This window comes from Anabrus simplex, chromosome 1 (genome assembly GCF_040414725.1).
Source record: "Anabrus simplex isolate iqAnaSimp1 chromosome 1, ASM4041472v1, whole genome shotgun sequence".
NCBI classification, from domain to species: Eukaryota; Metazoa; Arthropoda; class Insecta; order Orthoptera; family Tettigoniidae; genus Anabrus; species Anabrus simplex.
In genome coordinates this window covers 1405183338-1405208025 of record NC_090265.1, presented here as the reverse complement: position 1 = coordinate 1405208025, position 24688 = coordinate 1405183338, and the positions used below count along the sequence as shown (strand labels likewise).

General features: G+C 38.4%; 1 protein-coding gene across 1 annotated transcript in view; it reads left to right on the top strand.

The window, feature by feature from the left end:
- Positions 1 to 24688, top strand: part of eIF4EHP (eukaryotic translation initiation factor 4E homologous protein) — a 149543-nt gene that overhangs the window by 65346 nt on the left and 59509 nt on the right. Inside the window, exon 3 of the mRNA XM_067137858.2 lies at positions 14573 to 14815. Coding sequence (XP_066993959.1) covers positions 14573 to 14815 — 243 coding nt within the window. The remainder of the gene's footprint in view (positions 1 to 14572; positions 14816 to 24688) is intronic.

Below are 24688 nucleotides of genomic sequence, written 5' to 3'. Positions count from 1 at the left end.
ACTAATGCCTTGTGTTATTCTGTCCTTGACGCAATGAAGACCACTATGATGTTCTAAGAAGCTGAGGCAGAGACTACTCCGGCTATGGTGGCGCTTCACGAGATTGATGACCCAGGAGGGCGGTAATCAGCTGTGAGGACGAGATGGACCCGATTATCTAAGCCGAACCATGGAGCGAGGCCTACCATCCCATGACGATTAACAGCGAGATGGAAATCACTACCCAATAAGCAAAGTTAAGTCCCCATTTGAGTCGTGTCGTAAGTAGAAACCTTTATTCTTTTGGTTAATATATAATGTGCATTATGACATTGTGTGTGCGTAGTTAATATACGAGTGTACTTACAAGGAAATAGGTATTCATCTGAAGTTACCATAAATCCCAGACATAGGTGTAAAATACCAGTGAATGCCGTTCGTAAGTTTGTCAATATGGTATTGGAGAAGTGATTGATATTTTTCTTAATTTGTTGTCAGTGAAGTGTTAGAGTATTAAGAGGAAGCTAATATACATGCGTGATGGCTTTAACAAAATGACAAGCGTAAGATCGTATTTAGGGAATGTTTACAATAAAATATAGTGGCACAGTTTTAAGGTTACGATGTGCTGTTCTTTGATACTATGACAGTAATGATAATGATTTATATAGGTGTAGGTTATGGCACATATATTGCGTAATTGATGAAACAAGTGCTTTGATTATGAATGCTACGCGATAATTGAAGTGTTAAATGGTGAATGTAATAAGCATATGAGTTGATAGTATATTTTGATGGTGATAGTTATTGTTATTTAGGAAGTTGGTCATAGTATTCTTCGAGAGATGGTAGTATGTGTAGGTTGCACATGCTAAGGTATATGTATTGAAACGTACTGTTTCCGATCGCTATTTTTATTCCCTAATATATATATAATACAGATTAGGATACGATCTCAATGCCATCAGTATAGAATTAATTGAGTAAGTAGGATCATCAGAAGAGCCGAGAGGCCACGTACGTCAATATTTAGGCCTTCACTGACATACCTACGATTGTTTTCATGCATTCTCACATACGGCAACTTAACTTTTGATTTTATGAGAGCAATTTAACACATCACTGGTAACTTAGTCTTTCATATGTGGATTTTAGATGAAGATAGAGTCTTCCTATGTGTCAATTCTTCCACCTATGGTATTATTTCGTTGGAGATTAATTAAATACACTTGGTAATGCTATATTAAGTTATATACGCACTTTAATTGAATTTCAACCATGAATTAAAATAATAATTGAATGATTTAGCCACATGAACCTTACAATGGAATTAATTTGAGATTACTTACGACTTAAAATGGACTTAGATTTGCTTATATGGAGGTCAGTTGATGTGAAATATGAAACATACAAAAATTTGAAATATCAACTAGTGAAAATCCCTTATGGACAGACATTATTTTCTCACACGATTTTTCTACTGTGCGTGGACATTGATGTGAAGTGTTCAGCCGAGTGATATGCATTTTTTTAATTGCATGTGAATTTAGGTTCAGACGATTGAATTTTGGTAATTTTAAGGAGCAATTCAGCTTAATATGGAATGATTCCAGATCTTAATTAATTAATTAACTGATTGATTAATTATTGGCCACCTTCTTTGCGTTTTCACATTTTCAATTGAAACTCAATTTGAACATTGTATATAGTAGGGAGTATAGCTTGTTTTACTTAAATCATTTGGATGCATCCAATTATTATAATTATGTTGAATAATTTTACCTGATTATATAATTTATTTATTTTTTTCTTTTCATTTAATTTCCTTGGATACTACTTAATTATGATACAATTCTTCGACAGGCCAGGATTAAGACATAGATGAATGAGGCCTGATTTCATTTCTTTTTTATGTTAGAGGTTTTTCTAAACCTGTTTTCTCCAATGCAATATAATTACGGCACTTAGAGATGCTGATTGCGTAGGAAACCAGCCACATTATATAAATATTCTTTCCAAGTTATTCTACCTTTATTTCAACTCATACTTAGACCAATTTATTAATAAAAGCTGAGTAGTGAAAACATTTAAATTCTTTCATTGTCTACTTAGAATAAGTACTAGATATAAGCTTATAATGACTAATTCTGATTGCGATTATGATGATGACATGCACGGAATTCTTGACAAGCCATGATAATCTGAATTTTACGATAAATTTCGGCATCATACAAGTACGGTAACCGACTGATAGCGTGTTGAAGACGTTCATCTACGTAGGTTGGGATTTACCGTAGGCCATCGGTGTACTTTCTCACGCGGAACTCACAACCCAGCAAAATTTGGCAGATGGAATTGTTATTAAGAGCTAGTCTGGAACTCGTGTATCCCCACCTGGACGCGGGAGTGGTGCAGTATGCAACGTGTTATAGTACAACCCCCCAAGGTTCTGTTCTTGGTCATCTTTTGTTTGTCCTCTACATTAATGACATCTCCTCTAAAATAAAGTATAATAGATATCATCCTTTTGCCGATGACCTCCAAATTTACTCCCACGTTAATATAAATGATATATCGAATGCAATAAGAGATATTAACTCCGACGTTCAACAACTCATTGTGTGCGCCAGTGAAAACTCTCTCCTCCTCAACCCCCAAAAACTCAATCATTATCGGTTCTCAGAAATGATTAAACATCATGTATAAAAATTATGCTATTCCCTCTGTGACATTAAATGCTACTGTAATCCCGTTCAGTAAGGAAGTGAAGAACCTAGGTATGACCCTGGCTGAAATTCTTGATTGGTCTTCACACGTAAGGAATACGTGTAGAAAGATGTACGCGATGCTACACCCTCTGAAACGACATAAGGACATTTTGCCACAAGACATAAAGATAAAACTACTCCAAACTTTGATACTACCAATACTTGACTATTGCGACATTGTTCTCGTTGATGCGACCCTTGAATAAACTATGAAATTTCAACGAGCATTGAACTCTGGTCTTCGATTTGTTTTTAACTTGAGTTACGATGTTCACATAGCCCCTAGCTACACATTTCTTTCCTGGCTGAAACCTGAGAGCCGATGGAAATTCCACGTACTTACGTTGATATATCGAACTCGGAAGGAAAATCTACCCAAATACATATCTTCAAAATTCCATTTATTATCCTCATTATATAATTGTAACACAAGATCTGGCACTTCCCTCCCTATTCCCATCAACCACTCTTCAATATATAACAGATCCTTCGTTGTGGCTGGGTCACGATTTTGGAATTCACTCCCAGCTGCTGTCAGGACTCAAACTCAATTTCAAAATTTAAACTGCATGTAGAGATTACCTGTTGAATTACAAGTTATAAATCTCATTTTACAACCGTATTGGATTTCGCAATAAGAAATTATTATGTTAATAATTTCTTACCTGTTGAATACCGCTGATTGTTTCATGTGTGTGATGACGTATGATAGATTGTGTGATTGTGGTTGTTGTTATTATTATTATTATTATTATTATTATTATTATTATTATTTTATTTCCTTAGGGCCATCTATGGACCACGGTGCTTGTGTTTCAGCTGTTTCTTGATGTCATCGTCGTTGTTTGCCACAATTGGAGTTCTTAGTGGTTGGTTTGGCAGCTGTTTTCTTGTTGGTACCTCGAGCTTTTCTGATGGCCCAGTAGTCCTTCATTTTCTGTCTAAATTCAATCTTACTTTCCTCAGACCATTTCCTGGTCTCGTCTTTTGGTCTGTGGGTAACTTCTGTGAGGGATGTTACAAAGGATTTAGTTTTAAGAGTTGTATGAGAGTTACTCCGATCAGCTATGTCATTTTGATTTATATGGAGTTCCGAAAGGTCCTTCTCCACTTGCTTCATCCACACGAATCCAGTAGCTTTGCCCTTGTTAGCAGCCTTGAAGATCCTATGGGATAACCTATTTGTGTCCATTCTGGATAGGTGTCCGTAAAAAGCCAGTCGCCTTCTTCTGATGGCATCTATGCGATTTTCTTGGTGCTTATATAGCTCATGATTTGGTTGATACCATCGGCTTCCATCTGGTAAAATTCTTGCTCCCACTATCTGTCTCAGGAACTTTCTTTCTTGTACCTCGAGTGCTCTTAGTGGGGTCTTCTTAGTTAAATATAGACACTCTACTGCATAGAGGACTGAAGGTCTGATTACTGCATTGTAGTGTCTTAGTTTGACATTCATCGACAGATTTTTTGAAGCATATAGTTTTCTACAGGCATGGTAAGCCTTATCTAGTTTGAGTCTCCTGTGTTCAAGAGCCATTGTTTCGCTGAGGTCCACTGAGAACCATTCCCCAAGGTACTTCACACTTTTGACTCTCTTGATGTAGATATTATCACTGACTCTCATCATTCCAGGGGCATCTTTGATGTTAGTAACAAACTCGGTCTTTCCTATGTTGATCAAAAGACCCGTTTTAGCCGCTATTGAGTGCAGTGTTTGAAGCTGAGTAGTAGCCTCCTGTATGTTATTTGCCAATAAAGTCAGATCGTCTGCGAAGACTAGGCATGGTATTCCTTAGGTTGTCGGCTTTAATCCCCATCCGTAATCCAGTGTTCTCTGGAAGGAATGTCATCCACTCTCTAATGATCTTTTCCAGAATGCAATTAAATAATATGCATGAGATGCCATCTCCTTGTCTCACCCCTGTTTTAATGGCGAAACTCTCCGAGAGTAGTCCTTTAACTTTACTCTGGCTGTGGTATTGTGCAAGGTGGCTTGCACCAGCCTATTGATCTTGTTGTTAAGTCCTAGTTCTCTTAATGTCTTATAAAGAGTAATTCTGACTACTGAGTCATATGCTTTCTGGAAGTCGACAAATATAGCTACCCATTGTCGGGCTCTTGACTTGCTGTGTTGAAGGCTGGTCTTCAGATTTTGTATCTGCTCGGTACAGTACCTCGATGCTCTGAACCCTGCTTTATATTCTCCTAACTCTTTATCCAACTGTCTTGTTACATGGCGTTCCAGAATCTTGGAAAATATCTTATAGGTAACAGCAAGGAGTGATATTCCTCTGTAGTTACTGGGATCTGTTTTGCTTCCCTTCTTGTGGATTGGATGGATAATGGCTGACGTCCAATCATCTGGGAGCCTCTCACTAGTCCATATGTCCAGAATACTTTATGTATGCTCCTGAAGGTGTGTTCTCCGGCATGTTTTAGCATTTCTGCTACTATTCTGTCTTCCCCAGAAGCTTTATTATTCTTGAGTAGTTTAGTTATATCTCTGACTTCTCCATAGGTTGGAGGAGGGATAAACTCAGTATTAGGGTTAGTTGGTTCTGTAACTTGGAGACGTTCAATAGGTTATTCTGCATTTAAAAGTCCTTTGAAGTAGTTATCTAGGGTCTTGGTACAATCGCTGTCATTAAGACACAGGGATCCATCTGGTCTCTGGAGATGTAAGGCAGGGGAAGTGAATTGGGTTGTTTGTTGCTTGAGGCCCTTGTATAGATCTCTAGAGTTGTTCCTTACAAAATCCTCCTCTGCTTGCTTGATCAGTTCTTGGTTATGCTTCCTCTTGGCCCCTCTTATGATGCTCAACGTAGTTTTCCTTTGTGCAATAAAGGCTTGTAAATTAGCTTCGTTCTTATGTACATTCCATTTGATCCATGCTAGCCGCCTAACTTCTATAGCTTTATCACATTCGCTGGACCACCACGGATGCTTGTTCCCTTTAGGCCTATTGGGGATTGTTTCCTGAGCCGTTACTGTTATGGCATCCCTAAGTTGATCCCATTTTGTAGATGTGTTAATCCTGTTGGTATTATGAATCAGTCTCTCTTGGTAACTAGTGCTGTCTTCTTTGAGTTTGATGATATCAAACCTAGGGATCTTCGTGTTTTTTGCTAACATACCCGTGGTCTTTATTAGTGGTTTCAGGTTTGTTTTAACCAGAGACAGGTAGTGAGTGATCAGAGTCAATGTTGGCTCCTCGTATCACCTTGACATTCATAATATCCCTGTGGTGCAGCTTGTCTATTGCTATGTGGTCGATTTGGAATTCACCCATCATGCTGTTTGGGCATCGCCATGTCCATGCCTTTTTAGGAAGGTATCTGAAAGCTGTAGACATCAAAAGTAATCCATACTTGGTGCAGACACTGATTAAGCATTCCCCATTGGTGTTGGTTCTCTTATGGGCAGGATATCTCCTACAATCTTCTGGTATTTCTGTTCTCTACCAATCTGGGCATTGAAATCTCCTAACAATATAGTCGTATGGTGATTTGGTACTTTGTCGAGGGTTTCCTCAAGGGCATCCCAGTTCTAGTTTGTAATTTCTGGGTTTTTCCTGTTAAAGTCATTGGTAGGAGCATGGAAGTTAATCATAGAATATCCCCTATTCTTGCATCTGAAGGAAAGCACCGATGTTCTATCATTTGGTGATGAAAAGTCAAGTATGCTTGTAACCAGTCGATGGTGTACTGCAAACCCAGTCCCAAGGAATGGTACATTTTCCATTACTCTTACCAGGTTTCCCTTTACATATTCTATATCCATGAGACTCTATGGCTTCTTCATCCGAAAACCTAGTCTCTTGGAGAGCTGCTATACTGATGTTCTTGTCGTTCAGTACATCAAGTGTATGCTTAAGCTTTCCGGTCTTGATCAGGGAGTTTATATTGATTGTGGCTAGATATGTAATATTTTATTTCAAGTTTCGTTTAGACCCGACTGGGTCACATGAAGGTGTAGGTCCCCCAGAATCCGATGACCTACTTGTGGATTGTCTACCACCTGAGGTATTATGTTCATTAAGTTTGTGCTTCATGTTTGATACAGTCTATCACACAAGTGATTAGGTTAGGTCACCCAAAGGTAACGAGTTGTTAACTATCAGGGTTGTAAGCTGTGAAGCACCCAGCACTGATCGGTTCACTGACCCAGTTTCCGCTGGGATTAGTTACCCAACCTCCACTGGGTTGTTCAGTTTAGCAGGGACACCTCGTGCAGGTTACGTGGCTGGAGTTGGAGTGAAAGAGGCTAGTTGGATTCTCTTGCTGAATCCAATACGTTATATTGCAGATGGCTGGCAACGACGCATTTCACTCCCTTTTGTCGGGAGTCACATGGACTCCCCCCAGGTTTATTCCTGGAGCCATTATTATTATTATTATTATTATTATTATTATTATTATTATTATTATTATTATTATAGAGTAATGTACATAATATTTAGCTTCTTACTCATGTACATAGATCACTTTTATGGCCATACTTATATTTCCATTTACTTTATTACTTATTGTGTTCTCTTTATGCATTGCTTATTTTTTCAGTTTGTATCTTGTTTTTTCATTATGACTTTGTCTCTTTTTTATTATCTTTACGCTCCAAATTTTATTCTATTTTAGGTGTTGAACTCTGCTCTCTTTCTTTCTTCATTATGTGTTGGCCAAATCTGTAATTTTTAGCTTATCTTTGATTTTATAATAGAATAGTACATTTCTTTTATATATGTATTATCTGTAAATTAATTATGTGGTTAAGTGTAAGAGAGGGCCACGAGCCCTAACTTCGCCACTGCTAAGGTCAATAAATAAATTATTCTTCCATTTCCCACCCCAATTTTTGGCCCCTAATGAACGCTCTCGGCCTTGTTGCCTCATTCTCCACATGTGTCTTCTCATCACTTTAAAATCTCGGCTCGTTTCACTGCCTATATACTCTTTCATCTGTATCTTCTCTTCCTTTAAGTTCCCTGCGTTCCTAAGGACAGTGTCAGCCAATTGGGTAGATATTAATGTAAGCTTAATTGGCTGCCACCTTTCCCTTTCACTCTTCCCTCTCTCTGGACCTCATCGATATCCACCTCACTAAATTTTATCTTCATCCTGTTCTGTACCATCTTAACCACCTTATAAACTAGCGTCACCTTTTCTTCCTTCGCAGCTTCTTCAACTGCATATATAAAAATATTCTTCTTCCTTCGTTCCTGGTTTCCATCCGCTACTTCTCTCTTCAGTTTCGCTACCTCCCCCTCCAGCAACTGAACTTTTTTTTTGCATTTTTTCCAACTCCTCCTCGTTACTCTCATTGTTTTCCTTTACCTCTTCCACCTCATTCTTAACGCACTGCCTTAAGTCCTTTAAGTCCTTGGAATGATATCTTATCATTTCTTTTCATTGGTTTATCTGACACGCCTCCCTCACCACTTCTTTAAACGCCTCAATCTATCCCCACCCTAGGGCACCAATTGGACCAGGCCCTGGGTTTATCTCCATCCCACCTATTATAAGCAACGCTACCAGCACCACCGCCACTAGCAACCCTGCCATCTTCCCTATTTTCTCTCCCTTCATCCTCATACACAATTCCAATTTCTTCTTCCTCGTGCACTGCCAACTTCTAATCCTCATTCAATAAAGCTCCAATGATAGATATCTCCATACTTCAGCACTCACTCAGCACATCCACTCACACTGCTTACTTAATCAAGACTGTGTTCTCCTTACTTCCATAGCCATTTCTAACTCTTTTCTTTCCAATCTGCACCTCCTCTCTTTATTTTTCTGTTAAAATAAAGTGCATCTTTACCATTCCTTACCACCTTTAAAGGTACAAACCTGTTTTCACATTCCTCAAACAATTGCTTTTACTCATCCCAGAGTCTGTTTACATTTTTATTTATAGTTTTCCACCGATCATAGTTACTTATTTTAAACTCCCTCATGCCTGCTCTATCAGCCCAATAAAGATCTTTCCATATATTAACACCTGGGTACTTACACTGATCCCCATAAGGAACTTTCACCCCATCAACACCATATGGTACTACTGTAACATCTACAAGCTATTGAAATTATTAAGTGAATAAATGGTGACTAAAATAAGTATAAATAACAAGTTTGGGCGCCACCCGCAAAACAATTGCAGGAATAATCGATTCTGTAGAGCAACGAGCAACTCCCTCTCCCAAGGCGACGGTCATCAGGCTGACGAAGCTCCAGACTTACTTTATAACCTTGCCTGTTGCTGTTTAACCCCTGAAATTAAATTTGGGTTGCATGCCAGGTTCATCCTTACTCTACTGATAAAAGATTTACTGCAAGTTTCATTCCATGTCTTTACTCCCAAAATAAATAAAAATATATGACAAATACCACAATAATCATCACTTGATGAAACCAACTCCTGTTCGCAGTTTACAAAGGGCAAATAACAAACAACTACCACCAACAAAAAATCATCACTTGACGAAATCATCTTGTGTTTGCCATTTATAAAAGGGCAATTATACAAACCACTGAAAACCACCAACAACATTATTTTCACTATATACATTTCTTAATATACCTCCAGGTAAGAGTCCCACTGCACTCTCTACTGTTACAGAAGAAAATCCTAGTCTGGTAAAGAAAAGTATGACGACTTTCTCTACGTACGGATCCAACCTTCTTTACGAAGAGCATCCCGAACCTTATTTACACACTTCCTCGACGTCTTAAGTCCTTCCCTTGGTTTGTGAAGATTTATATGCAATACATATGAGCAAATCACAGTCTTTTCAGTACAGAAGTCTACACAGCCTGTCAAATTCACTCAAGATTTAAAGAAAATTCACACATTCTTCTTAACATACACAGAACATCTGAACTTAAAATACTTCACCTTACATACCTCTTAAGATTGTGAATATTGTGTGTACCAGTCATGTCATCTTTGTTATTCAACGGGTGATAAGCACACTTGTCAACTTTCTTACCTATTGTGTAAGGTCCCTGATACAATTTAAAAAACTTATAAATGTCTTTATTGTCTGCAGATGAAATGTGTGGAACCTTTAGTAACACCTCCTCCCCTTCTTCAAAACTATTTCCATGATGCCTCCCCTGGTGCATCATCCTGCTATCAGCTGCCTTCCTTAAATTCTGCCTCGCTAAATCAATCAGCTTTGAAGATACCGCTTCTGCTGAGGATAGATCTACCATGGTTGCCAATCTCACACAAAAACTCTCTTCCCATTCTGTCACACACAACTTACACAGACTTTCCTTCAGAATACACATACATTTCACAATCACAACACCCCTCCCGTTCTGAAAACGCACCACAATCGCACCTCTTGCATTAGTACTTTTCCACACTTCATTGAAATCATTCGTACTAATTTCAGCATCAGATATTCCACTCATACGTTTGAATCGTCTTCCTGTTCTCTCATACACATTGTCATTCTCACTTTCTTCGAACTTTCTCCAAATACCAAAAAGCTTTCCAACATAATTACTCCTCATAAAATCTTCAAACCCAGAATCCCCATAATATTCACAATCTCTCATGATTTTCATTATGCACAAAAAGTGACCTAACCTCCACTTCACAAAGACTTTCACCCACAGCATCGACAGTTTTCATCCACTCATCCTTATCAGACATACCAGCTTCAATCACCTCCATCTCATTCACACAACCCTTCTCACATTTTCCTTCACTCACACTCTCTCTCTTCCTGAAATCATTACTATCAATGACCTCGAGACCACCATTACTACTAAATTCTCTCATAATTCCTACATCTTCCATATCTTTCATCGTTGTTCCCACTTGCACATCATTCATGCCATCAACATTGTTGCTCTTGACCCTCTTAACGGAAGTTTCATTAATCTCAAAATCATCACTACTCTGACACATTCTCGACATAACAATAATCTCCTCACTTACACCAACATCTACAACATGATACGTCTTCCTCAAAGACTCCTCCTCCACAAAATAATCTTCATCACCTTCACAACTAACTTCCTTTTCAATTTCTGCAACTTCCCAAAGAGTATCAATTACCACAGTGTTATCACCATCAATTTTAGCACATAGTAGGTCCTCCGACAAATCCTCCTCTTCTTCACACCCCTTGTCTCCAAAATCTCTCAGATCATCACCTTCCCTCCCTACATTATCAATTGCTTTCTCCACACTACTACCCCAATCATTAGCTGCCATGCAATGCTTATCCATTAAATTACTTACCTCCTCCCCTACATTACTAATTTTATCACTTAATTCCTTCCCCTGATTACTAATTTGACTACTCAAATTATTCCCTTGATCAATCAATTTGGCCAACTTCATAAACTCATTATTACCCCCCATGTTACTTTGATTTTGCTCACTACCTTCCCCTACCACAATCCATACACTGTTTCCATGTTATCACTCTGAAAACTACTTTCATCAAACTTTGTGTGCTTGTGTCAAAGCTGTTCTCCTCATCATTAACCGACATACTTCCTTTATGCACTTTTCTCCTTCTCAAATTCATTACACTACTATTATTCATATTCCACTGATAAAATACAGTACTCAAAACACGACAACACCAATACATAACTCCTAACACAAGCTCACTAAAACACTGGACCAAATGTGCCTATCAAGGTCATATAGCAAGTCTGGATATCATTCTGCCTCACGTTGTGGCACCAGTTGTAACATCTACAAGCTATTGAAATTATTAAGTGAATAAATGGTGACTAAAATAAGTATAAATAACAAGTTTGGGCGACACCCGCAAAACAATTGCAGGAATAATCAACTCTGTAGAGCAACGAGCAACTCCCTCTCCCGCGACGGTCTTCAGGCTGACGAAGCTCCAGACTTACTTTACAACCTTACCTGTTGCTGTTTAACCCCTGAAATTAAATTTGGGTTGCATGCCAGGTTCATCCTTACTCTACTGATAAAAGATTTACTGCAAGTTTCATTCCATGACTTTACTCCCAAAATAAATAAAAATATATAACAAATACCACAATAATCATCACTTGATGAAACCAACTCCTGTTCGCCATTTACAAAGGGCAAATATACAGACAACTAAAAAACCACCAACAAAAAAATCATTACTTGACGAGATCTACTCGTGTTTGCCGTTTACAAATGTAAATTACAAACAACTACCACCAACAAAAAATCATCAGTTGACGAGACCATCTTGTGTTTGCCATTTATAAAAGGGCAATTATACAAACCACTGAAAACCACCAACAACATTATTTTCACTATATACATTTCTTAACATACCTCCAGGTAAGAGTCCCACTGCACTCTCTACTGTTACAGAAGAAAATCCTAGTCTGGTAAAGAAAAGTACGATGACTTTCTCTACGTACGGATGCAACCTTCTTTATGAAGAGTATCCCTAACCTTATCTACACACTTCCTCGACGTCTTGAGTCGGTTCCGATTGCCACACAGGTTAGTGTGACGTCTCACGTTTCTCCAACTGAAACAGCATGCTCGGCCGACGATGAATTCCTTTAATGTTAAAAATTAAATAACTGGAAAGGAGGTTCAACCTATTCAATACTCAAAAGAAAGAAATGTAGCAATCACATTTCTATTTAAATGGGACCGGTTTCGACCTTAGTCTAGGTCATCATCAGCCATAAAAAACATGTTTATGAATGTTGGAGGTCAGTTTCACACTCTGTTAGGCACAAAGACACGACACCACATTCTGTCCTGCACAAAGTCACAACACTAACAATCAACATGCGAAGATCAAAAAGGCTTGAATTCGCAGACGAACAGATCTGTAGTAGAAAGCCGCCAGCTCCCGGTGACCAGCGCGGCACACTCAAGGTCACGCGCTGCGGCCAAACACCAAAGTAAAGTGGAGAACGTTTCGAAGGTCCAGAACCTGTCACGGCTGCGGGAAGCCAAGTACGTATATATATAAAAATATACGACGCCAATTAGTACAACCGAATGAGCACCCGTACTCCAGTTAAGTTCTTGGTAAACAGTTGACTTGAAAAAAACAATTGTAGAGAGAAGAAAAAAATGTAGTAAAAAGCGCAATATCGGAAAACAAATGAAAACTTATATGCACAGTGCGCTATTTTTTAAAAAGAAAAAAATTTTAGGTTATGATTGAAGTAGTCGAAGTTGGCGCAAGACAAAAATTTTTGAAAGAGGAGAATAAATTAAACGAGGAAGAGTGATAGTGAAATAAGAGAAAGAATAAAAGAAATTGAAGTTAGATGGTAATGAGGAAAGATAGGGAAATAAAGGAGGGGTAGTTTAAGGTGGGTTAGGAGGGTGGGTTATTGGAGGTAGAAAATGTGGGTGGGAACTATGTAAGACATGGAAAATAGAATTGGGGTTTTGGAATTTGGAATTTTTGAGAAGAAGAATTAGGAAGTCAAAAAGGATATTGGGTTTTTCAGAAATGTCGTTTAAATTGAAATTAGGGTTGAAGTACTGGTCAAGGTGGATAAAGCAATTTTCAGTAATGTTTAAGAGGGGGCCTTTGTTAATGATTTTAAGTATGTTTATGTCATTGTCAATACTGGTGAAACTATGTTTGGAGTCTTGTATGTGCTGTCCTATGGCAGAGAATCTGTTGTATTTAATGGCGTTGACATGTTCAGAGTACCTGATATTGAAGTTGCGGCCAGTTTGTCCGACGTAGGAGGAACTGCAGTTGTTGCATTTAAATCTGTATAAACCAGATTTAGATTTATCAAGAAATGTAGAACTGTTCAAGCTCTACAAAATGTTCCGCGAGGGCATACAATTACAGTGTACATTCAGTATGCACCTCCACATCCACTGTACACATTATCTTATAGAATAATTGTAGTATAGGCCTAATTATTACACAGAGTTTGAGTATCAAACACTTAGTAGCGTCTTTTACAGAACGTCCACCACAAAGCCGGAAACTCGTTAGCATCTGTGATTATACCATGTTCACTCCATAAAAGATACTCACGAACAATTGAAGATCGCCTAGGAAACTGCGCAAAATACGTAGCTCCCGTGCACTGGTCCGAATGAGAAAAACACAGAATCAGAACGAATTGCTGCAGACGCGTACATCCTTATATAGGCTTGCTACACGTGGTTATAGCATCCCGAAAAGTTTACTGGTAGCAACGCTCTCACAGGCACTTCTTGATGCGTCACTCAGTCAACCCAACCTCGCTTAAAACAAAGCCCTCGTATTGGCCATCGAGTATCTGATGTGACATAGAACGTCCACTCACTTATATCCACATTGATCCACTCCAATCTTCAGCCTATACTACCTGCCATACCCCAGGTTTCCAAGCCACTTTGTTGCAGCACATTCAACTGACTTCAAGCGTCCTTACCAATATAGCCACTGTTTTCCGTGTTGCACCATTCTTGAGCAACCTACACTGCCATGCCATGTGCAGACACTTACACTAATTAAAGTTACATATATACAAAATTCCCTACTACAAATTCTTCTTATAATATTATGTTTTTACATATAAATAAACAAAATTACATGACTTCAATATTACGAACTATATTACGAAAATTTCCTAACCTAAAAATTTGGGGATCGTACATTCGTAGAGTTACACTACCTAATAGTCCTACTTTTATGACTTTTCTTTCTATCAGATTTATTTTTAACTATGACAAAAACAGCTTTGTGATCACTAATATTATCACTAATGCATATTATTGCATATTGTTGGTTTTTCATATCACAGTAGTGATCTCAACAACTCCTTGTTTATCACGTATATGTTGATTTTATACTAGTATAATTTTTGTTTCAGACACCCCTCATAATTCCACCGGGTGATCACAAATTGCAGTATGAATATTGGCTTTGGTTCAGCCATCGAACACCTGGAAAACAAGCATCAATTCAAAATTATGACCAAAATCTCAAATTGATTGGGCGATTTGCTTCGGTAGAGCAATTCTGGGCTTTATACAGTCACCTTGCAAGACCATCAGAATTGCAGAGCCACAGTGATTTTCACTTATTTAAAGTGGGAATCAAACCCATGTGGGAGGTAAGTGGAATTACTTTATCTTAGTAACAAAATGTACTGTAAAAATATTGTTGTCTTATAATAGAGAACATTGCATGTGTACTACAAAATTCCAGAAGATTGGAGTAAAGGAGTCATCATCCCACTGTTCAAAAAGGGCAACCGATGGAAATGTGGAAATTACAGAGGCATCATGCTGTTGTCACACTCACTGAAGCTGCTGGAAAAGATCATAGAAACAAGACTTAGGAAGATAGTGGAAACTTTGCTTGAGGAAGAACAACACGGGTTCAGGAAAGGTCGATGTACTGTGGATCTTATCTTTGCAGTAAAGATGCTGACAGAAAAGTACTGGGAATACGGAAGAAATCTTGTGATTGCATTTGTGGACATTGAAAAAGCATATGATAGTGTTCCTCGAAACAAGATATGGGAATGTCTGGAAGACCTAAAGGTGCCAAAGTACTTAATTGACAAAGTCAAGATGCTATACCAGAAATGCTACAGCTGTGTCCAGATAGGCAACGGACGATCAAAATGGTTTGAAACAAAGAGAGGTGTCCAACAAGGAAGTGCTCTGTCACCACTCCTGTTCGTAATAGTAATGGACAAGGTCATCAAATCTATCAAGAAAATGGACAGTGAACCAAACGCCCTGGTATTTGCTGATGATGTGCTTTTATGGGGAGAGACAGAAGCTGAAGTTCAGAAGAAAATTAATGAATGGAACAACACATTCAAAAATTTTGGACTGAAGATGAACAAAACAAAGACATTGGAAATGACCATCAACAGGGAAGGAACAAGCTCAAATATATTTCTGGAAGGAGAAAAAATCGAATCAGCCTCCCACTTCAAGTACCTCGGAAGCACAATATCAAAAGACAACACTGTTAGGCAGGAAATACTCAGCAGGACACAGAAAGCATCGAACTTCTACAGTCAAGTCAGAAATCTCCTTTGGGACTGCAAAATACCACAGAAAGCGAAAACAATCATGTACCACACTTACTTCGTACCAATTCTCACATACAGTTTAGAGACATGTACCCTACTAAACAAAGACTTCAGTAGAATCCAAGCAACTGAAATGAGATTCATTAGAACCATGAACCAAACAACCAGAAAAGACAAGATCAGAAATGAAGCGAATAGGAAAGTAGCTGGTATTGAGGTTCCTATTATCAGTGTCATAAAGAAACGCAGACTTTAGTGGTATGGGCACATAATGAGAACGAACAGGGAAAGACCTGCCAGAAAATTTTTGACCTTAATCTCGTAGGAAGAAGACCACAGGGAAGACCAAGAAAATGTTAGATAGAGACTGTAAGATCAGATGTGGAGGGGAGAGGATACAAATGGGAGGATGTACTGGCTCAGAAGATGTATGAAGACAGAAGGAGATGGCGAGCGCTTGTACACCACACCCGGGAAACTGGAGTTGGGAAATGATGATGAGTACATGTGTAAACTAAACTTATTAATTTAGCATTGATAAATATAGAAAGTAATAGTTCTTATTTAAAGGTCATATTTAATGGCATACTTGAGTTTAGTCAAATAACTTCTGAAAATACTAATGAAAAACCTGTACTAAAATGTACTCTATTCTAAGTGGATTGTTAGTTAGGATAGAAGTAATATATTTGGCCATATTTAACAACTAACTACTTCTGAAAAATTCATTACATTCAGGAGATCTGTAAATAGGTATTCCGTTATGAATGGCAGTAATTAAAATGCCTAATTCTCACATCTAAGAAAATTTAGTGGGATAGTTGATTTTTTTCTTTTCTTGGTTCTGCAATTCTTTGAATTATATAGTTGAAATCTGAATTTCCCAGATATTATTATTCTGGTTTTCAGACAGGCTATTTGATTATGAGCCCTATAATCCATAGAGTTGCCCAAGCTTGTCCAAATGTGGCCAGATTTTTTTTTTCAATGTTGTCCATTGAACAACTTTCCAAGGCCATCCCCTCTCCTCAGCCTACTGCTTTCTTCCCTTGTGTACCTCTCAGTTGGAGTGTTGTTTCCCTGCAGGGAAGGTGATGTACAGCTCGCTTTGTTTGACCTTGAGTAAACTTATCGCGCCGTCTGACAGACGTATGATACCAGTTCCGTGACTATTGTTCATGAATGACGTTATTCAGTATTGGGTGTTTATTGTGATTATTGTGAGCTAATATAACACTGTTGTTACTTACAGTGCATTTAATTCCTATAAATAATAATGGAGCCACAATCAGTACCATTTCGGCAAGTTTTACGACCTAATGAACCAAACTTTGAAATAGACTTCGAGGAAATGATAAATGAAGTGTTGGAAGACCATGATGTGGATGACAGTGATAGTGATCCAGATTACGAGATCGAAAGTTATGATGAAACTGATTCCGAGCAGGAAATGGATGAAAATGAACCAGTGGGTATGGATGATGGAGATGAGGACACAGAAAGAGGTGAAGGGGACGTAAATACAGGACATTCAGATCGCCATGATAATTGCTATTTTTATGGTAAGGGAAAATGCTTCCAATGGAGAAAGGCACAACCGCCTACTAATGTAAGAACAAGACAACATAACATTGTGTTGCAGATTCCTGGGCTGTGACTAAGAGCAAATGCCTTAGGTAGAAAACCAGATGTTGAAGAAGTATGGGTTCTACCTTTTACTCAAGACATTTTAGATGAGATTTTACGGGGGACAAATAATAAAATTGCTAAATACAAGCTAAATATTCTCGAAAGAAGTAATCATTCGTACAGGATATCGACGTTCTTGAACAAAAAGCATTCATAGAGTTATTAGTATTCACATCAGTATTCAAATCTGGCAATGAATCCATAGATAATCTTTTCTCAGCGGATGGAACGGAGCGTGATATTTTTCACAGCACTATGACTAAGAAGAGGTTTTTGTTTTTGGCAGCTCTGCGATTCGATAACCCAGATGACAGGGAAGAAAGAAAAAGGGAGGATATAACAGCTGCAGTATCCAACATTTTCAACAGATTTATTGAGAACTCTCATCAGTGTTACTCTCCAGGCTCTACTATTTGTGTTGACGAGATGCTTGTGCCTTTCCGCGCCCGATGTAGGTTTTGTATGTTTATGCCGAGTAAACCTGCTAAGTACGGTTTAAAGATTATGTGTATGACAGATGCCAGGACCTAGTATTTGTATAACGCCTACATTTATTTAGGGAAAGGCAGTGACGGACAAAGACTCTCTGCAGAAGAAAAGAAATTGAGCATTCCCACTCAATCGGTATTGAAGCTCGTCAAACCAGTTGAGAAGACACGCCGAAATATCACCGCAGATAATTGGTTCGCCTCGATTGAACTTGTAAAGGAGCTTCTGATAAGAGAGCTTACGTTTGTAGGAACAATAAAAAAAAAAATAAAAAAGAAAGAGAGATCCCCCCTCAGTTTCAGCCTAACAAGACACGTGTAGAGAAGTCTTCTCTTTATGGATTTACAGAAACTATGACATTACTTTCCTATGCACCAAAGAAGTCAAAAGCAGTGATTTTAGTATCTTCCATGCATCACTCCATGGCAGATGATCCTGACACTGGAAAGCCTGAGATGATTGCTTTCTACATTATGACGAAGGGGGGTGTCGATGGGCTGGATCAGAAGATTGCGAACTACTCATCCAATCGAAGAACTCGTAGATGGCCAATGGCAATATTTTTCACTATTGTTGATGTGGGATGTGGTGTCAATGCATTCATTCATCAAGCCTACCCTGATATTGAGATAATGGCTAGGCTTGATTTTATGAAGACACTTGCCAAGTCACTGGTCTATCCTCAAATGCATTGGAGGCTTACTGAGGTGAAGATTCTTCCACGTGAACTGACATTCTGCATGAGGAGGATTCTTCAGATTGATGACGAACAGGAGGAACCTGAACTGCCTGAATTCTTCGAGGTTCGTAAAACGTGCTATTTTTGCGATCCTAAACTGAAAAGAAGAACAAAGTACCCATGCCAGAAGTACAAAAAACCAATCTGCTTGGAGTGCGCCAAAATATCTGCCAAGAGTGCTTTGCGGATAAATGAATGAACGTATGTGGGTGTGTGAAACATTTTTGAAGTCTAACATGTTTTTCTATATATTTTGAAAATCATAGCTATATCTGGACACAAAATGTTTTGAGTTGTATTTATATACATGTAAAAATAAGGTAACATATCCTGGGATAAAGAAAATTGTGCTTTCTAACAAACAGTGATTTTGAACCTTAAAATTGAAATTTATGTTTTGAGTTTTCCAGTAATTTTATGTTTTATTTGTTTGTATGGTCTTTTTATAACACTGACATATCAGCGAAATGATCATAATAATCATATTTTTCTAGATATTTAAGAAAAACAGAAGCATCCACATTTTTGGAGCATCATTCTAATATTTTATTATTTTTTTCTGGATTTGTAATTTTTTTTCTTCTACCTTTTGCACTGACATGTTTGAAAACATATATTTGAAGGAATTAAGTTGAACAAATAACAAAAAATTATGAACACATTGTTTAATTTAAAAGTAAATATCTGGAGTCTGACAGACGTATGATACCAGTTATGTTACAAACATTGATGATACCAGTTGAGGGATAATAATCTATGGAATTTATAATGGTAAGTGACTTACCTCATTGTAGAGTTTGAAGTTACTCCTATAAAGTGATTAATTTACTGTTATAACTTGGTCTAATTCCATTGAGTAAAATTGGAATTGTGATAAATGCTTCTTAGGCCCAGTTTCTTCAACTGTATGTGAAATGTATTATTTTACCATTTCGGTTAAAAGTCCCCTGTTTCACGAATGCATTTCTAACATTTGTTAAGTAATATATTTTAGAGGCAAGAACGTGCTCGACAGTATTCGTGTTCCCCTCCCCTCTTTACATGACGGCGCACATTGCGCATAGTGCAGTTAATTTGAATAGTGCTTTTACTCTGGTCGTATGTTTTGAGGTTAAGTTCAGGGAAGATGATATAATATAGAGGTTATGGCCAGTGGAGACCGCGAAGATAATGTGAGCAATAAGAGGTAACGCACGCGTAACTACGAGTATGAGAGGAACCTGTTTGTTGATTTAATAGAAAAATATGCAACCATAATAGAAAATAAGAGAACGGATGGTGTCAGCTTAAAGGAAAAGACATTGCATCGAACACACTGGTTGTGGTCGCACAAAAACGTGTATCCTAAACGAAATGGGGCATACTGCAACACAGGACATTGTTACTTGTTCACAGAATAGTTCATTTTCTTAGTTGACAGATGGAAGCAATGATACCAATTCCAAGTTTTTTATTCCACAGTGGTTACTTCTTATGATGCTACTCGAGAAAGTATTAAAAATGCTGTTTTATCGATACCAGCATTGGAAGGAAATTCGAAAGGGCGCAACATAGGAAAGCTGCTATTATCGCAGTTGGAATTAATTAAAGTGCCAGTTAAGAACTTCTGGCATTCTGTTCAGACAGTGCTCCTGTTATGATTGGACAGAAAAATGGAGCAGTTTTGAAAGAAGCTCATCAGAGTATCGTTGGTATTGGTTGCAGCTGCCATCCAATTAGCTGCTGAAAAAGCTGCTGCAACTTTGTTAGTTAGAATTGATGAAATTCTTGTTGATATTTTCTATTACTTAGAGAAGAGTGCCTAAAGAAAAGAAAGTCTTCAGAAATTTCAAAGTATGCATGGAAAAGAAACAGAGAAGTTGTTCAAGCATGTGTGCACAAGATGGTTATCCCTAGCCAATGTTTAGACAGATTATTAGATCAGTGGGATCCACTTCTTTCATATTTTAAGGATGAGGTGGTAGTGTGTGCTCCAAATATTTCCACCAAGTTGTTTTTTTAATTTACTATTCCCAAAGCAGGACACAGTAGATCTGATGACAAACAAATGAAGAGAGTTTGTGATCTCCTCTTCTTCCTCCTCCTGACCTATCAGCCTGTGACTACATGGTTAACGAGTTCCCTTTGAAGAATAATTGCTAAAATATGCACAGCTTGCTAAAGTTGATGCCATTGAAGAAGCACGGTTTTCTTTTGTTAATTTCTTTTTGGAGAAGTTGCCTGTTATTTTGTGTAAAAGAGAAAGTGAAATGATACAATGCTGTGACTGAACTCCAAAGCCAGTCTGCAGACAGAAAACTTATCTAGAGTTGAAAGTAACCAAGTTACAAATGATTCAAAATGGACACAGTTGTTGAATATCCAAGGAGCTGATAGACATTATAAATACGACAGGATCTCTAGATTCATGCTGTCTGTTCTTACCTATATCTCATAGTAATGTGTAGTGTGAATGAATTTTTAGCCTGATTAAGAAGAACAGGACACTATTCAGGTCGTTGATGTCCAATGGAACTCTGGAAGCCATTTCCATTCTGAAGATCAGAAGTTCTGAAGCATGTTATACTACACACATTCTGTTGACTTTCTGAAGAAAGCAAAGCAAGCCATAACTTTACCTGTTAAATCAGAATGAAGATATGCGTGTGGTGGTGTAAATATTGTAAATAATTTGTGTGCATATTGTACTATTACGTTACATTCTAGACGCAAATACGAAAGGAAAAGGGGCAGACAAAATGGCAACTTCAGGCAGTACAAATATATAAAAATTGTCACCGAAACTCAGATCAATCTAAGTCTAGAAGACGCAGAATTACAAAGGCCATGCAAAGGAACTTTAAGATGGAACAGATATTGTTTTAAAAAATAATTGAAACATAATTCATTCTTTACTTGAAGGAAAAAATTGCACTGAATAAGTCACCGTAGAAGAAAGAAGATGGAATCTGTCGTCGTTGTGGAACAAAATAATAATTTAAATAAGAAGATTGAGGCAAAATTGCGAGCTAGATAACAGAGAACAGCAATCAAGATACAAAAAGGATCTACATACATACATTATCATTATAGACTGTTATGCCTTTCAGCGTTCAGTCTGCAGCCTCTCAGAATTTACTAAACGTCGCCACAATCCTCGATTTGCAACCAGTGTTGTGGCCTCATTTAGTTCTATACCTCTTATCTTTAAATCGGTAGAAACCGAGTCTAACCATCGTCGTCTTGGTCTCTCTCTACTTCTCTTACCCTCTATAACAGAGTCCATTATTCTCCTAGGTAACCTATCCTCCTCCATTCGCCTCACATGACCCCACCACCGAAGCCGGTTTATGCGTACAGCTTCATCCATCGAGTTCATTCCTAAATTAGCCTTTATATCCTCATTCCGAGTACCCTCCTGCCATTGTTCCCACCTGTTTGTACCAGCAATCATTCTTGCTACTTTCATGTCTGTTACTTCTAACTTATGAATAAGATATCCTGAGTCCACCCAGCTTTTGCTCCCGTAAAGCAAAGTTGGTCTGAAAACAGACCGATGTAAAGATAGTTTCATCTGGGAACTGACTGCCTTCTTACAGAATACTGCTGATCGCAACTGCGAGCTCACTGCATTAGCTTTACTACACCGTGATTCAATCTCGCTTACTATATTACCATCCTGGGAAAACACACAACCTAAATACTTGAAATTATCGACCTGTTCTAGCTTTGTATCACCAATCTGACATTCAATTCTGTTCAATTTCTTACCTACCAACATCAATTTAGTCTTTGAGAGGCTAATTTTCATACCATACTCATTGCACCTATTTTCAAGTTCCAAGATGTTAGACTGCAGGCTTTCGGCACAGTCTGCCATTAAGACCAAGTCGTCAGCATAGGCCAAACTGCTTACTACATTTCCACCTAACTGAATCCCTCCCTGCCATTTTATACCTTTCAGCATATGATCCATGTAAACTACAAACAGCAAAGGTGAAAGATTACAGCCTTGTCTAACTTCTGTAAGTACCCTGAACCAAGAACTCATTCTACCATCAATTCTCACTGAAGCCCAATTGTCAACATAAATGCCTTTGATTGATTTTAATAATCTGCCTTTAATTCCATAGTCCCCCAGTATAGCGAACATCTTTTCCCTCGGTACCCTGTCATATGCTTTCTCTGGATCTACGAAACATAAACACAACTGCCTATTCCTCTCGTAGCATTTTTCAATTACCTGGCGCATACTGAAAATCTGATCCTGACAGCCTCTCTGTGGTCTGAAACCACACTGGTTTTCATCCAACTTCCTCTCAACGACTGATCGCACCCTCCTTTCCAAGATGCCAGTGAATACTTTGCCTGGTATACTAATCAATGAGATACCTCGATAGTTATTGCAATCCTTCCTGTTCCCTTGCTTATAGATAGGTGCAATTACTGCTTTTGTCCAATCTGAAGGTACCTTACCAACACTCCATGCTAATTTTACTACCTTATGAAGCTATTTCATCCCTGCCTTCCCACTATACTTCACCATTTCAGGTCTAATTTCATCTATTCCTGCTGCCTTATGACAATGGAGTTTATTTACTATCCTTTCCACTTCCTCAAGCATTATTTCACCAACATCATTTTCCTCCTCTCCATGAGCTTGGCTGTTTGCAACACCACCAGGATGATTTCCTTTTACATTGAGAAGATGTTCAAAATATTCCCTCCACCTCTCCAGTGATTCCCTGGGATCTATTATGAGTTCACCCGAATTACTCAAAACACTGTTCATTTCCTTTTTCCCTCCCTTCCTAAGATTCTTTATTACTGTCCAGAAAGGTTTCCCTGCTGCATGACCTAGCCTTTCCAGGTTATTACCAAAATCTTCCCATGACTTCTTTTTGGATTCAACAACTATTTGTTTCGCTCTGTTTCTTTCATCTACGTACCGATCGCTGTCTGCCTCGGCCCTTGTTTGGAGCCATTTCTGATAAGCCTTCTTTTTACGTTTACAGGCTGCTCTCACTTCATCATTCCACCAAGATGTTTGCCTTTTCCCATCTTTACACACAGTTGTTCCTAGGCATTCCCTTGCTGTTTCTACTACAGCATCCCTGTATGCCACCCATTCACTTTCTATATCCTGAACCTGTCTACTGTTCGAAACGTCTCACTAATCATATCCATGTACTTCTAATTTCCTCGTCCTGGAGATTTTCTACCCTTATTCGTTTGCAGACAGATTTCACTTTCTCTACCCTAGGCCTAGAGATACTTAGTTCATTACAGATCAGATAGTGGTCTGTATCATCGAAAAATCCCCGAAAAACTCGTATATTCCTAAAAGATTTCCTGAATTCAAAGTCTGTTAAGATAGTCTATTATGGATCTGGTACCCCTAGCCTCCCATGTATAGCGGTGAATAGCCTTATGCTTGAAGAATGTATTCGTAACAGCTAAACCCATACTAGCACAGAAGTCCAGCAAACACTTCCCATTCCCATTAGCTTCCATATCTTCCCCACATTTACCAATCGCCCTTTCGTATCCTTCAGTTCTATTCCCAACTCTCGCATTGAAATCACCCATTAGCACTATTCTATCCTTGCTGTTGACCCTGACCACGATGTCACTCAATGCTTCATAAAACTAGTCAACTTCATCCTCATCTGCACCCTCACATGGTGAATACACGGACACAATTCTTGTCCTAATTCCTCCCACTGACAAATCTACCCACATCATTCGCTCATTTACGTGCCTAACCGAAACTATGTTGCGTGCAATTGTCTTCTTGATAAAGAGCCCTACCCCAGACTCTGCCCTTCCCTTTCTAACACCCGTCAAGTACACTTTATAATCTCCTATCTCTTCCTCCTTATCTCCCCTTACCCGAATATCAGTTACTCCTAGCACATCCAGATGCATCCTCTTTGCTGACTCAGCCAGTTCTACCTTCTTTCTTCCATAAGCCCCATTAATATTGATAGCTCCCCATCGAATTCCATTTCGTTCGCCAAGTTGTTTCCAAGGAGTCCCTC